A 15,821-nucleotide genomic window follows, 5' to 3' on the forward strand; every position below is an offset into this window, starting at 1 on the left:
CGGAAAAATAATTTCATTTCCTAACTTTAGATTTTTTTTAAAGAAGTCCGCAAATCGTGCAACTTAAAAGTATTTTGTACTAGATTTTCTTACCAATGAAGTAATGCTACGACTTGAAGGTATGTCGGTGAACGCCAATTGCAATATTGGCTCGAGTGAGTAGTTCTACCTGTTTGCTTTATGAAGACTGTAGAGCATAGGAGGGCTATCTGATTCTGATTTCAATGTTGGTACTAGTATTTTTGTCAACAAAAATTTTCTACGTTTACATGGCATTAAATAAAACTATATTTTTAATTTGTTTAATTAGAAAAAGAAGAAAAAATGGATTTTTCTATCTTTAACTCTTCTATTTAAAGGTAGAAAAACTTGAGGCGTTTGGCGTGTTACCCGGGAGACTGGCTACGTTTCCTTTGAATCGCTAAACTTATACTTTGTCGAAAGTAGTTACAACCGTAGTAGTTCTGGTCAGTGGAGGCTTCAACGAAGCGAATTGAGAACTCCTTAGCGTGGAGTTTCGACTATGATCCCTAGGGCCCTATCATTTCCACCGCAAAATTCACAAAGCTAAAACACTGGCTGAGGTTGGAGTGTGTTAACTTTTGTTTTCGTTCCTCGGCTGCTCGGACAACGGATAACGCGCGTGTAAATAAATTGGAAATACAGTTTTATCTATATTTTCAATGAACGTTTTTACAATGAAAAGAAAAAAATGCTGTTGAATGTTAGAAAAGATATTATATTATCATTTACATCCATTGTTATGGTGCTTAAATAAGCCAATGAAAAAGGTCATTTAAGCGTAATTTGTTGTTTCAATTGTCTTTGTTGCTTCATTTTCATTATTCAGATTTCACAAAAACTACTTCTTTGAACTGTCTCAACAAGTTTCTTTGTTCTGAATTCGTTGAGCGGTTTCCTGACTTAAATGTATCAACTGTATCCAAGCGACTTCTCGCGACGTCGACGGCCGCTCCCTTCCTCAATTATCCAATTTCCTTGGCAGATATCGACCTAGTACAGTCATCACCAGATCAAGCGTAACGCTCACGTATTTGTTTTCACAATATATCTTTTCATCGTATGAAAATGTAACATAAATCTAAAGTAGCACATGGTCCGGTAATCTCTCACGATTGAACAAGTTTCAACGTTTACCTCTTGATTGGTTTTGATTGGGAAATAATTGCTAACAACTCTTAGATAATATATTTGTATACAAGGCTACCTTATTCATTTAACAACTTGCGTCATTCTTAAGTCTGTCTGTATGCAACTGTATTTTCCATAAATATTTTTTTCTAGAAAATTCATTCACCTCTGTAGACACTTTAAAATTGTACCGAAATTTGTTCCTTTGCTATTGTCCTATATCCCTATAGTCTTTTACATACGCTATGAATATGTATTATAGCAACAGGCGTCTTATAAAAATAAAACACTAATGCTAGGACATAAAAACCGGCGTGAGTATTAGCACAGATAATACAATACTATATTAGTTAGTTATTGTAATTGGATGATGTTCAAAGAGCTTTATTCCAATCACGTTGCCGATTGTTTGCTTGCCCGACCTTCCTCTAATTAAATCAACTAAGATTTGCGCGTATTCACCCGCGATAGAAAGCCCGCAATTTTCTATTAAATCCACACGTTCAATTCGTAGTACCTGCATTTTCTCTATTTGCAACTACGAAGAGTAGAATATAATGTTGAGCAGTGCGTTCGAGGAAAGAAAGCGAGGAAAGTCAAGAGCTATTGTTTCATTTGTTTAGTACAAGCCATCCGTGTCTGTCGAGAAAATTTAAACGCTATTAAAAATTAAAAATAATAGTTTTTGTACCATTTCATTGTAACTAAGTCGTACACATTTAAAACAACGCTGTAGTAAGACAAATAAACTATTATTCACCTGTAACAACTGAAACAGTCTGTATATTGTTGATTTAGTTTTTCCTACATACCAACTAAATATAGGAACAATCAGTTTGAACCTGATAGCGTTAATTGACCTAGTTTTTTGTACGCTACTAATTCAGACTATATAAATACATATATGTTCATAGAGATAGAATTGTATGATATATAGAATTTGGAATTTCTGTATTCAGTGTTTACTCGACATGCGAAAACTTTTTAGATTTAAGAATTATTTTCCACACATGTCGAATGAAATGTAGACATATGTTGCTTGAGAGGATCCGCTAGTACATAATAAATGCCTCGTGTTATGACTAATATTATTATGTATTACTGACTCAATTAATCCATTAAATTCTTGATTCAAAGAGAACGATTCGGTGACGTTCTTTCGAGTACTTTGCTTAATTTACTCATTGGGCTCTGAATAGAACGACCTTATCTTTGACCGAGACCTCGATGCTTCATCTTTTTGATAATCTTGTTTTGTAGTTTGCGTTGTTACTGATTCAGCTATAGATAGCAGTCGCGTTATGACAATGAGTCCAATCTAATGTATGTTACGTAAGAATATCAAACTTGGCAATGGTTATAATAGTAATGCTTAAATCCATTCTATTAGGGACTGAAGACTAATAATTGCGGTTTACGGAAAAGTGGGACTGTTGCAATTGGAGGCAGCAACGATAGTTATGAAGATGGTGGAAGATGAGGGTTGTGTGTGTGTGAGCGACGGTGGGTAAGGGTATGTTTGTGAGGGGTTGCGCGGGGGGCGAGCTGCGGCACTCACTGGCGGAGCGCACGAAGGCGCTGGCTGCGCGATGTCACGCGCTGCGCTCGCCGGCCCGTTCCGATCAGCGCAGCGCAGAACGACGCCGCCCAAGGCACCCTAAATCGCAAACCCGATGGTATGTCAAGGTAAGTTGCGCTCTTCACCGTAGATCATACAGGTCATAGTTACTTTAACGGCTCTAATAACAAGTTCTTGACCCAATAATTATTTTTCGTTTTTATTTGCAAGCGTTTAATGTGCTTAACAAAGGAAGTGTCGTTAAGTAGTGATATTCAAAATGTACCATTTACGAGTTTTAAAACTATAGTGAAACAAAAACTTTATACTAAAGGTTATTTAAGATGTTTAAATTAAATATTGTAATGATAAATATATTCAAATTCAAAATTACAAAGAGCAATCCCTAGAGTTTCTTGCTCATTCTTCTCAGGGGAACTGCCTTACGAGCAATATAGTTTAATTAGTATGACGATTTGAAGTATAATTTGCTTACCTATGAAAAAAAATGATTTGACTTTGACTTTGAATGTTAAAATTCTGTAGTTTTCAACCCATTATAATAATTATGTATCACAGAAGCAGCATCTGAGTAATACAGCGTTTCGTCTGTTATTTTTACAGAAAAACGGTTTGATCGATATCCGGACTATTGAATGACTTGGTCATCGTCGTTCGATGATTCACTGTCTCATCATCATATTTGCTGTAACTGTGATGTTTGCTCTACTCGACATATCCTTTTACTGACACTGAATATTTATCGTATCGATTTATCGAAATTTCATAGTACGTATTCAGTAAATACGTACAGTAATTATTTTATACACAATTTCTAAAGTCCATTCGACTGATGATAGTTGAAATCTACCAATTAATCAAGAAAATAATTACTCGGAAAATGGGTATTTGGTAGTCATGTGTTTTGTTGGTATTATTGTCGATGGTTTAGTAATTTTTGCTTGTGTAGTTTACCGTCATTACGTGCTTTGTTTAATAAAACTACTTACGAGAATATACATATATTCAAAACGTGTATAGATGCAAAAATAGAAGCAAATTTTTTAAATTTTCTGTCATATTTTTTATATTACAATCTTAGTACAGAATACTAAAAAATCGACTTCAAAAGTCATTCATCTCCTAGTTTGCCACCCTTAGAGGTGGAATATTGTCTTCATATTTAAATGGGACTACTACTGAGTAAGTCCCATTTAAATATGAGTCGGTATGTATATGTATGCAAGTATGAGTTGGTGTAAATTTGTAATATTCAGAATATAAAAAAAGAAAAGCCTTGTCTGAGGTGCAATATTGTTGTACGCGTTATATATAAGGACGTAGTTAAGCAAAGATAATCCTATCCACAAAATTATCAAAAAATGAGTACCTAATGATGTACCAAACGGTTCCTAAAGTCTAACCTTTTAGATCAGCAAAATAAATTAAACATAAATCTAATATTTTATTATATATTATATATATAATCACAGGAGTTACATGACATTATAAGTTTTGAAAATAAAACAAGAGTGAGAAACACTTTAAAACTTCAAACTGCCATATCTCGAAAGCGACTGGATGTGTATCCATACTTTTTATTTAACTACGTCCATAGGTGGTTACAACTGATTTAATTTTTCACGATTTTCACACATTATTTGGTTACTTATGTTTTAAATCACGAAATTGCTTAAAAAACCATTGGTGTTAAAAAATAATAATTAAAAAACCTGATTTTCAGTAATTGGAAGAAAGTGCTTAATTCATAGACACTTTTGATATGTTTATTTTTGCACTCTTGGTGTTATGTAGACAAGTTATCACGTTGGTTAAGTAAGGCTCGATTAGCAATGCGTGTCAAGGGCTGTGTTATGCGAGTGTCGCGTTGCAGTGCAAGCGCACAGTTATGCAGCTTGGGGGAAACGTGGAATGTAGCGACGTACTATCGATGCCACTACAATATTAACAAATCCGATCTACGAGTTTAGTATACAATTATTTTTTTTGTGAAAGTTTTCCACTGGTTGGTGTTATTATTCAATGTATACAATGATCGAACAAACACAAAAATAATTCCTTCGATCTGGCTGGATTCGAACCAGCACCTGTTTGCCAGACCGGGGCGAACAGTTTGTTAGCCTAGGGTTTGTTGTAAACTAATGGAATATTTTCACAAAAACATGAGTATCATGGTGATAAAAACGTGATATTCAGTAAAATAAATATATAAGTTATGTTCAGTACCTACCTATATAACTGTGTAATTAATGTGATAAACAGAGGTAATCTGCAGCATTAAGCTACATTGAAAAGCACGTTAAAGACTTATACTATAGCTGAAAGTTCAATGCCCGTTTTAGCCTTTAAGTTCTACTACGAGATGGCAACGACCGAATTTCCTCCCCAATTTATCCTGTGGGCGAAAAAAGGACGCCGATTTGCTAGCGCCTTGGCAAATTTCCAGTATTTTGTAGAATGTCCTTTTGTCCCTATGCACCACTGGAATTGGAAACGGTTATCAAAATAAACCGTTCGTTCGTTCGTTTTATTTAAATTTGTAACTTACAACTCGTACGAATTAGAATTTTGGATTACTCTGGAAGTTTTCTAAATGTCTTTTGTGATATTTCTATCTAATCATATTACTTAAAAGTTCGGCGATTATAATTTATTAGTCTTTGACCCATTTTATTAAGGGTGCTGAAATCGTTTGTGCTTACTTAATGACAGTTTCAATTTGGTTTCCGCTACCTAGGCTCAGGGGCAATCTCACGGGGTGTTTCAGGGGGTTGCACAGGGTCGCGGGATGGTGTAGGTCGGTTACAAGGACGCCGGGATACGGGGCCGCGACGAATCTAGGGCGTCCCTGAGATAAGGACCTTGCCCCTTCCTGCTACTTTTGTACGGCTGTCACTAATCACTACTCTGCAAAATATTTTTTATTCTAAGTAAATTATTTTTAGAATGTTTTCTACAGTTTTTTTTACATTTTACATGAATATAGCAGTATATGTTGAAAATGAGTGTCATGCGGAAGAAATGTTTTTCTTTTCCACATTAATTAAATAAAAAATATATACATTATTTATACATGTGGTACGTACAAACACTTTACCAAATTAACAATGCGTTCTTGTTTCACTGTTGTTGTGCCCCTTCGCTGATAATGAATATTCAACGGCACTGTGTGCCTTATGGTGTCTCGTAAAACAGTTTCGATGAATCATATTTGTTGACAGCTGATAGAACTATGTAACTCTAATAAAAATGAATGTATACAAACGTTTTCTTCCTTCATTTGCTGTCACGAAGAATGACTGTACCTATTTACCTGTTTTTCGGTTCGAATTAAAGTTTGTCGTCAACTTTGTGATAATAACTGGGTATTCTATACAACGCCTAAAACAGTCTGTGCAATATATGAAATGAAATATACTTTATTATACACTTGATCTAGGTTGAAAAAGTTGTAAACCGCCAATCAAGGGATCAATAATAATAGATTACTCAGTCCACATGAATTTATTGTATAAGTAAAGACGAAAGAAAGAAGAAAATGAAAAGCTGTAACAAAAAAGGCATAAAAAACAGGTACAACATTAAAAAACACTCCCTATTTAAATACTAAAAAATCGTGAGACAACTTACCTTGAAAGGCCCGGATTATATAAATGTTACTAGGTTAAAGTGGTATTAAAATTGGTACATTATTTAGGATGGGAACTGGTAAAAAGATCAAAATTAGGCCAGAAGGAGTGCTCGTTTCAGCGATTAAGCAGAGAGTGACGACGGAACGAAACAAAGTGAGAATGATTAGGCAACGGAATTAGAGAACGATTCAAAATTTGAAAATAAGTGGCCAGGAACCAGAGAAAAGGTGATAAAAAGGTGGGATGACGATGGAGGAGGTCGCGTCGCCCCAAGGTATTCTATACAATGCCGAACGTGCTTTAGGCAATGTATAAAATTTGCTAAATGTAGGTTCACAAAGTAATGTAACTACAATAGGAAATGCTTGGGTGTTGAAAAGAATGTTTTATACATGTTCAAGTGTGACAATAGTTTATCTTGTAAGAATAAGTACGTAATTAGATGAATTGGTAATTAAATTACAAATTAATGATATTTGTTTAAAAAAATCCATATTTTTTTCGATCAAAATACTATATTACAGTAGCAACGAAAACTGATACGCTAATTATGTACACTAAACAAATAAAACTGAACATACTTAAGCAAAACTTATATTAAGTGATTATCTGATATCTGAAAGTAACTCCAATAATTCAGTGACTTACTATAAAAATTCAAACTCAACTTTATTGGAACCAACCATTAAACTTTTAGGAACATGAATTTTTCTACGTTTGTTTAAAGTACAGCATTTAATATTTGGCTTTTGTTCAAAAACAGTATCTATAATAATTTTCGACCCAGCTCGGATACGCAAACAAATTCAGTTCTGACACTTTTAGTAGCAGTGGCGCTCCTTGTGAAAGAGTTCGATCAGGGTAGTACTACCACCTTACCTATTTCTACCGCTAAGCAGTAATATCAGCATTACTGTGTCGGTTTTGAAGGGTAAAGGTGCTGGTGAAATTACAAGCACATGGGACTTGTCACTTGTGTCTTTGGGTGACGGGCACAGCGGCAGTGCCCCTCAGATCTTATGATTTAAAGCTCAGAGTGGCAATGCAACTGTTAAGGACAGGTGTGTAGCTTACCATCGGCGCGCGACTTGTTTGTCCCGTCACTTGATATTATAAAAAAAAAATTCGTCGGCCGCTGCACGGCACGCTCGCTTCGCACGCTCGGGTCGTGCAGCTTTTTCATATACTAACATTTTCATTTAATACTGTGCCAAATCTACGGCCGGCATTATAGAATGCATCCTAGGCATCGTATTAATGTATAGAATACACAGGTATTGTATAGACAATACTAGGTATTCTATACGATGCATAGGTAATGTGTATAATAGTTAAAAATATATTAACTATTATATACATTGCCTAAAGAAGACCGGTAATGTATAGAATGACCAGGTATTCTATATAATCCCTGAATTATACACATTGCCGTTAACCACAGACCACATAATTCCGTGCCGTGAACATATATATTTACACATACACACGTAAGTACGTATTATATTAATTGCCCAATGTTGTTTGAAAAATATTGTATGTAACACCTCAGTCAGTTATACACGATTACTTCAAGTGCAGAGACTTACGTCATCAGAAAAAGGCCATGTTCACTAAAATTATCGGCTAGCAGTCGTTATTTGCGGTGACCGAGTTTTATAGCGAAGGACTATATGCAGAATCTAATGTTTATCGAAAAATCAATAGCGGTATAGGAATAAGAATACAAATAGCCTAAAACTATTACATTTATAGTGTCTTTTCGTATCAGAGGCACATACCTTTTATTTTGCACATCTTACACAATATAGGTTTATTTTTATGATATTAAGTGCCGGGACGGACAAGTCATGCGCCTTTAAGCGACACGCCTGTCCAACAGTTGCAGTGCCACTCCGAGCTTTAAATCACAAAGATCTGTGGGGCACTGTCAAAGTGCCCGTCACCCTGAGATATAAGTTGAAAAGTCCCTCTAATTTCACCCTTTAAAACCGAAACGCAGTAATGGTCACATTGGCTTGACGGCAGAAATAGGTAAATACGGTAATACAGAAATATGGTGGCAGAACTTCCTTGGACGAACTCTTTCACAAGGTGTTCTAATGCTACTAGGTGATTATACATGTGTTAATGTGAACAACGCACATGTATGTTTGCGTGTGTTGGTACGTCTGTACACGGTCGCAGCAGCAACGTCATTGTGTATTAAGAAAAGCATCCAGTCTCACATGAACACTTCGAGCACAACAAAGTGAGACTGGATGCGTTTGCACACTTTAGTCAAAATGTGCAAAAGGGTATAGTTTGGCGTTTCATCGGTCTTTACATTCAATTAGGTATGCCCAAGGTGTTGTTTACGACTGTTTTATTGTTTTTTATAAATGCCTACGTAACTTGAAAAACTGACTTCACTAACTATGACACAAAACTTCAAGTAATATTTTAAGATGTCGCGCATTACATTATATTGAATTATATATATCTGTCTCACAAAACTCAAAACTATATCGCGGCTTGTAATAATAATAGGAATAACAACTTGTTTCTTATACAGAAGTTCACATGTGTCAAAATAATAATAGTTGCAAAAATTAGATTTACAAATATTATTGCACATTTATTTATTTCAACTTTAATGCAAACAAAGTAGCACAAATGACCTAACAGACTAAACTAGGTGTAACAAGTTACTTTTTTTTAATAATTTCACATGGACTTGCATACGTGAATTTAATAATAAAAATGGAAGTAAGGTACTTTGCTACTCCGCGTATTCTGTGAAGGTTAGCTAGTGAATTTAATTTTAATAGTAATAGTTGTGAACTCTACCTAATTACATGTCAATATTGAAGAGGAACAAAAAAATAGAATTATAATTGTATGCTACAATAACATTTGTATTTGAAAATTGGATTCAAAAAGGGCTATTCCTATTTTAAATACAAAAGTTAAAGGTTAAATAAAGTAAGTAAATGTACGATAGATTAATTATTGTGCGAAGAGGTACAAAACGCAGTCACGTCGAATTGCATCAGCGGTCACCTCGATCCCCGATTGACGCTTTAATGAAATCAATTGTTACGCTTTTCGAAATTTATCTTGTGTAATTAATTATTGTGTGTTGTATTTATCTAACATACTGTAACGCCTAAAGAAGCCTTTCTGCATGATTTACCATTCTTTCCTGTACTATACATTTGACACATCCCGTGTGAGAGTAGAGTCGGTTGTGTGCGTAGTCTCGATTAAAATAGAGGGTTTTTCACAAAACAAATTAGAAATTCTTTCCAAACTCTGCCGCACGTTGCCCTGCAATGTCATGTGTCCAAGAAGCTTACCGGGCCGAAACACAAGGTCGGCCACATATTCCCTGGCCATACGCTTATCTACGAGACCTCTCACCCGAAGCACGGTAACGCAGTGCTTGCTACTCCCGCAATCATAAAATCTTTTAAATATGTGAGCCACAACGGCATTGAGGCAGGTGGTTGATAGCCTCCGTAGTCGAGAGCTTGCACACCGAGTTTCATGGTGTCGCCATCTCTGAGGTCCCGGGTTGGATCCCCGGCCGGGTCAGTGTAGAAACTAACTTTTCTGTATTGTCGCGAATCTGGGTGTTTGTGGTACCGTCGTTGTTTCCGATTTCCATAAAACAAGCGCTTTAGCTACTTACTTTACAGTGCGGTGACTCGGTCACTGCACTGTTACCTCCTTATATCTAATGGCCTCCTAGCACTCCATTTCGATTCGAACTATATTTATATATCATTAGGGAAGGTATTATTATTAATTATTCGAAAATTCTTAAACAGAGTGCATGCTCCACAACGGGTCCTTAGTTCTTAGAACCTAAGTTTAACATCATTTTGTAGTAGGTATAATATGTTATATAAAATTGCATATAAAAGTGAGTTATGTGAACGTCGCATGCCTTATTGTTAATTCATAACATTCCTTTGATAGTAAACTGATAAGTAATCTGAGTTAAGTACCATACGAATATAAGAGCATTGTGATTGTTTACGCGTTATTTAATTATTCTTGTAATTTCATTGGAAACTCATTATTAAATAATGAGATTCTCTACTTCCCATCTAGCCAAAGGATAGAATTACAGAGCATATACATTGAACCATTCTTGGGTGCGCTAAGTTAATAAATACTCTTGGGATATGATAATTTCGAAGGTTACAAGGAGTACTTTAGTGTAGTAATTTAAAATTTTAAGCGCAACGTTGCACACTTTCGTAAACAAGGATTGCAATAACCCAAATATAATAAATATAATAAAAATAAATACATTTTGTATAATAGGAGATCCCGCTACTGGCGGTGTGTTTTTTTTTTATAATACCAAGTGACGGGACTAACAAGCCCCACGCGTCGGTTGTAAGCGATACGCCTGTCCATAATAGTCGCAGTATAACTAAGAACTTTAAATCAAAACGATCTGAAGGGCACTGTCACTGCGCCCGTCACATAAGTCCCATATGCCTCTAACTTCACCGGTACCTAACTTTCCAAACCGAAACACAGTAATGCTCACGTCACTGTTTCGCGGTAGAAATAGATAAAATACTTCCCTGGATTAACTCTATCACAAGACGTTCTACTGCTACTGTGGTGTTAATAATTGCTAATTTAAAGTTTCACCATCCATGGGACGATATAAACTATATTTAATTTTTTATTGAATTGATATTCAATAATTTTTTGTGAAATTACTCCACCATAGAGTTCTTAGGTTTTCGCGATTGTTACATATAGGAAATGAAACTATTTTTCCGGATTTAAATCGCGTATATTTGTTTTTCAAACAAACCGACGTTTCGGACCCTTACAAGTCAACTGTGACAATGGGACCTGTAAAGGACCCTAAACGTCGGTTTGTTTGAAAAAACAAATATACGCGATTTATATCCGGAAAAATATTTTCATTTCCTATTACTCCACTAGTTTGTTATAATTATCAATACAAAGATCGAACACCTAGAAAAAATTCCTTCGATACGATCGATCGCTACGCCGATCCGGAAGTGTTCGATCTTTGATTTTAATAAACTACTTATATATATTATAATAAACTATATTGCTAATATTTACGATTTTATCCCGTAAAATTAATTGTATATTTAATTATTTAGTTCCTTATTTCGCTTGCGTTTTTAAAAAATGCATTGGTGCTAGTGTGCTTCCTGATCTCATGAAACAAAGAACAATTTTTCCTCTATTTGGATGGATTACCTAACCCAACACACGTTATACATATATAACATACATTTCTCTCTCATTAAAATTGAAATCAAAAAGATTGTTAGTCAGCTCTTTGCACATTTTTACTTTGGTCTACCATTAGCTTTCACTCGGGAATGCTGAACAACCGACGACGATGGTGTTGAGCTGATGAAACATATGTATTTAAAGCTCGTATGTTCTAGTCAAGAAACTTCGGCATTATGGTCGGGCGGGCTATGGCTTAGGCCTTTTTAAATCGTATTTGAGTGATAGGATCCAGAGAGTACAAGGTCCCAGGTCCCGGTAACCGGATTTGCAATTAGTATTGTCCTTCAAGGTTCAATTCTAAGTCCGTTTCTGTTTTTAGTTTGTATTAAAATAACTTACTTAGCCTCGAGGACGGTATAAATAGACGATGGTATTGTTTGCTGAGCATAATTATTAATTATTTAAAATTTAGGGGCTGTGATGTGTTCACACTCCTCTATTGGCTCAGATCCCTTTTTTTATTCCACCAACATCACGGTACGTTCTACGCCATGTCGACATCCTCTTTTCGCTCTACATCTAATTCGCACGGAGGCACTAAGGCGGCTATAGCCTTGATAGAAACTTCAAACGGTATTAATGATACTGACATGTTCTGTAGCTCTTAATTGAAATTTCTGACATCGGCTGGTTACTACTTGGAGACGGTCACCGCCCGAAACTCGTGTGATCGAAATTCAGCAGCTTGCTTGTAGCCGGTGATGACTCAACCCCATATTGACTATGGCTTACATGTTTAGTTTTTGTTACTGTTAGTGCAAGTTGTGTACTATAAATAAATAAATAAATAGATATGCTATGAGAACAATACTATTTCCAAGGTAGTAAATTAGTGTATTGTTAATAACTTTGCAATTATCAGATGTTAAACAGATAGTCACAAGCATTATAGATACCCTTTTTTCGAAAATCCCTTTTGGCTCAATATACATTGTAGCGAATTTCTGTAACAAGAACAATTTTGCTATATTTGCTATAATAATGCTAAGTACATACATAATGACATAATAAGCTTAAAGTCTAACGTATAAACTACATACGGTGAATGCGGGAATTCCCGTGACTGCGTGACAATTTTCAGAAGGACGCGCGACCTGTTTGTTGGCTCGTATCTAGTTTGTACATTCCACAATAGACACAAAGTTCATTATGCTATGGTTATAAATTACTTCTATTATATTGCTTGGGAATTGGGTCTACAAATAACAAATTGTTATAGAAAAGATTCAGCTTTGAAGTATACGCAACCGAAAAAATGCGACAATTTTCAAACGTTTTAATTTTTCGATTGGTTTATTTTAGCTATTACCATTATTGGGTGGTATACGGCATTTTGCCTAGGGAAATAGTCTTCGTTAATATAAATATAAATAAATACAAAATGATATATTTTTAATTATTGTATGGTAAATATTTAAACCCTTAGTCTAAAGTCAAAAGTCCCTTTCTCATTCTCCTTCTACCTATAAAAAAAAGGAATTTTATTTTTTTAAATTTAGTCTTTCTTGATTTTAGGATCAAACAGATAGAAATTCAACAATAGTACCACTCAACCTATTTTAACCCAAAGCTGAACTACTGTAGCTATTCCGGATTGAAGTGTAGAGAGAGCCCAAGCGGCTAAAGATACAGGAGATCTTTCATCGCACGGCCTAGCTACGTATTTTCCATGTTAGGGATAGTTGCTTAGAATTGTAAATGTGGCTATATACCTTCCATACAGTGGACTAGAAATATTTCACATTATCAACAATACAGAACAAACTGTATTCTTTATATTATACATGTAAACATCTATAATTAAAAAAAAATAGCATGGTAGCTTATTGGTTTGACCTACCACCTCTCGAACAGAGGCCGTGGTGCGTGGCGGACTCGAGTCCGGGTTCAAACTGAGTTTCTCGGAATTGTAATGACAAATTTAATTTAAAGTTTACCATACATATATATATGTAATTCCCGCAGCCACCGTATCTAGTTTATACTTTACACATTAAGCTATATAATATAATATATATATTATATATATATATATATATATATATGTATAGCATATATATGTATATTTACAAGGAAAACATCGTAATGAAACCTGCACGTCAAAGAAGGTTACAACTAAGGATTCTGATTTCTCGACATATTTTTTTCTCGAGCTTCGGGAATTCCCGAGTCCGATTTCCCGGGTTTCTCGAGTTGTTCGAGAATTTTTTTAAATCTTAAAAAATTAGCTTAGTCAACTATAAATGCAAAATAAAAACAAACACAATTCATTTAGCCCTTACAATCAACTTAACAAAATAAAACACATCACATTACAAACTATGTCTTTTATGAAAAAAAAAAAAAACCAATCAACAAAATATAAATCTAGATAAATATTTAATTTCGGTCTCATTCTAATGAAGTATGCTTTCAAAAAAACCAGTGCAATAATTGCTTCATTCGAAAGCATTCGTATTTTTGTGACCATATTTCCCGAGATTGAGAATACTCGTTCGTTTTCCGTGGATGTTGGCTTAACTATCATCAGCGCATTATATAAATTTTCCAGGTTTGGTGTTCGTTTTCGTGCTGATTCAAATAGCCGGAACTCTTTTTTTTATTAAACTTCTTGTTACTTGGTCTTCGTCTATGCAGGTGCTGCTCATGGAAGTTGCAGCCGCTATGGCTCTATGTACTTTATATTTAAAACTTGCTGACATACAAAGATTTATAAGTCAATTTTTCAGTAATTTAAAAACATAATTTAATTTCTCAATTCCTCGAGTTCTCGAGGATATTTCTCTCGTCTCGAAGTTGGTCAGATTTCCCAGGATTTCTCGAGTCGAGAAATCTCGAGCAGAAACCCTAGTTACAACTCTCGTAAAGCCCGCATTGGCCCAGCTTGGCGAACTGTGGCCTAAACCCTCACCTGAGAGGAGACCCGTGCCCAGAAGTAGGAAGTACAAATGGATTGATGATGATTATAATTTCTATGATGATCGAAATTGAAAAGCTTCCTTTCTACTGATTGAGATTCTTGAACATTAAGGTGAAGGCACTTTATTAATGATTACTCTGCTTATTTTCTGTTTATAAATTAACCATTGTAATAAACCTTAGATCTGTCGTCATATGAATCTTCGTTCATTTACCTTATGAGTAAGTTGAGTATTTTATTAACATTCTCAGGCATCACAACTCATCACAGCCAATTTTTATTTTAATAAAGCTTTATGCGTATCGATTGCTGTTTCTAGGTGTCGAGGCCATCGAACTCTAAACTTATTGCTCTGTTACCTTCTGAAACAGTCCACTGATCACGAGAAATAGATATTGAACTAAATAACACGAAGTAGTAGGTATTTAATAAATTAAAAATCGTGAAGTGAGAATTATAAATAGGAAATGAAACTAATTTTCCGGATTTAAATCGCGTATATTTGTTTTTTCAAACAAACCGACGTTTCGGGCCCTTTACAGGTTCCATGGTCACGGTTGACTGTGAACGTCGGTTTGTTTGAACAAAATACACGATTAATATACACGATTTAAATCCGGAAAAACAGTTTCATTTCCTATGTGTAACAATCGCGAAAACCTAAGAACTCGATATGAGAATTATAATTCCGTGATAATAACTACTTATAATCAGACTGTATAGGGTACGCTATGATGAATGCAAAATTACTAAAAATAACAAAAAACCCGAAAACTCAGTCAAAGATTAGCAAACGAGGCTTAAATTTCTATATCAAAAGTACGTAATAAACAACATCGTTGTTGTTGTTGTTGTTGTTGTTGTTATTCAGCGAGTCTGCGAGAATCCAACACGGAACGAAATTTATTGTTTTATCTCAACTCCAACTTTGTAACATAATTGACATCTACTAAATTTTAAGGTATAATTAATATTTTAATTCTTGGTTACGTTTTTTATTTTTATTGCAAAATTACCACACTGATGTGTTGTATAGAATTGAGGTATGAAAAAAAGGGGCGAACGCTTGAGCCAGACATGTAAACGTTTTACTGATATCTTACCCAGTACTCCATTAATACGGATGTATTAATTTTAGTTTAACTGCCTCCGTGGCCGAACGGTTACCATACCGGACTGCCACGCAGAGGTCCCCGGGTTCGATTCCCGGGCCGGGAGAAATATTTGTATGGCCTACATTTATTTCTCTCGTGAGTTT

The 15,821-nt window shown here is 35.1% G+C and overlaps 1 protein-coding gene across 3 annotated transcripts in view; it reads left to right on the forward strand.

The window, feature by feature from the left end:
• Positions 1-15,821, forward strand: part of LOC113234450 (ral guanine nucleotide dissociation stimulator) — a 43,669-nt gene that overhangs the window by 5,150 nt on the left and 22,698 nt on the right. Inside the window, exon 1 of one of the 3 annotated variants that reach the window (XM_026469763.1) lies at positions 2,653-2,838. The exons of the other annotated variants lie outside the window; for them this stretch is intronic. Within the exon in view, the coding sequence (XP_026325548.1) occupies positions 2,668-2,838 (171 nt within the window). The 5' untranslated portion in view covers positions 2,653-2,667. Of the gene's footprint in view, positions 1-2,652; positions 2,839-15,821 lie in introns of those variants that run through there. 3 annotated transcript variants of the gene reach the window in all.

This window comes from Hyposmocoma kahamanoa, unplaced genomic scaffold, assembly GCF_003589595.1.
Source record: "Hyposmocoma kahamanoa isolate Upper Pololo Valley unplaced genomic scaffold, ASM358959v1 102, whole genome shotgun sequence".
NCBI lineage: Eukaryota > Metazoa > Arthropoda > Insecta > Lepidoptera > Cosmopterigidae > Hyposmocoma > Hyposmocoma kahamanoa.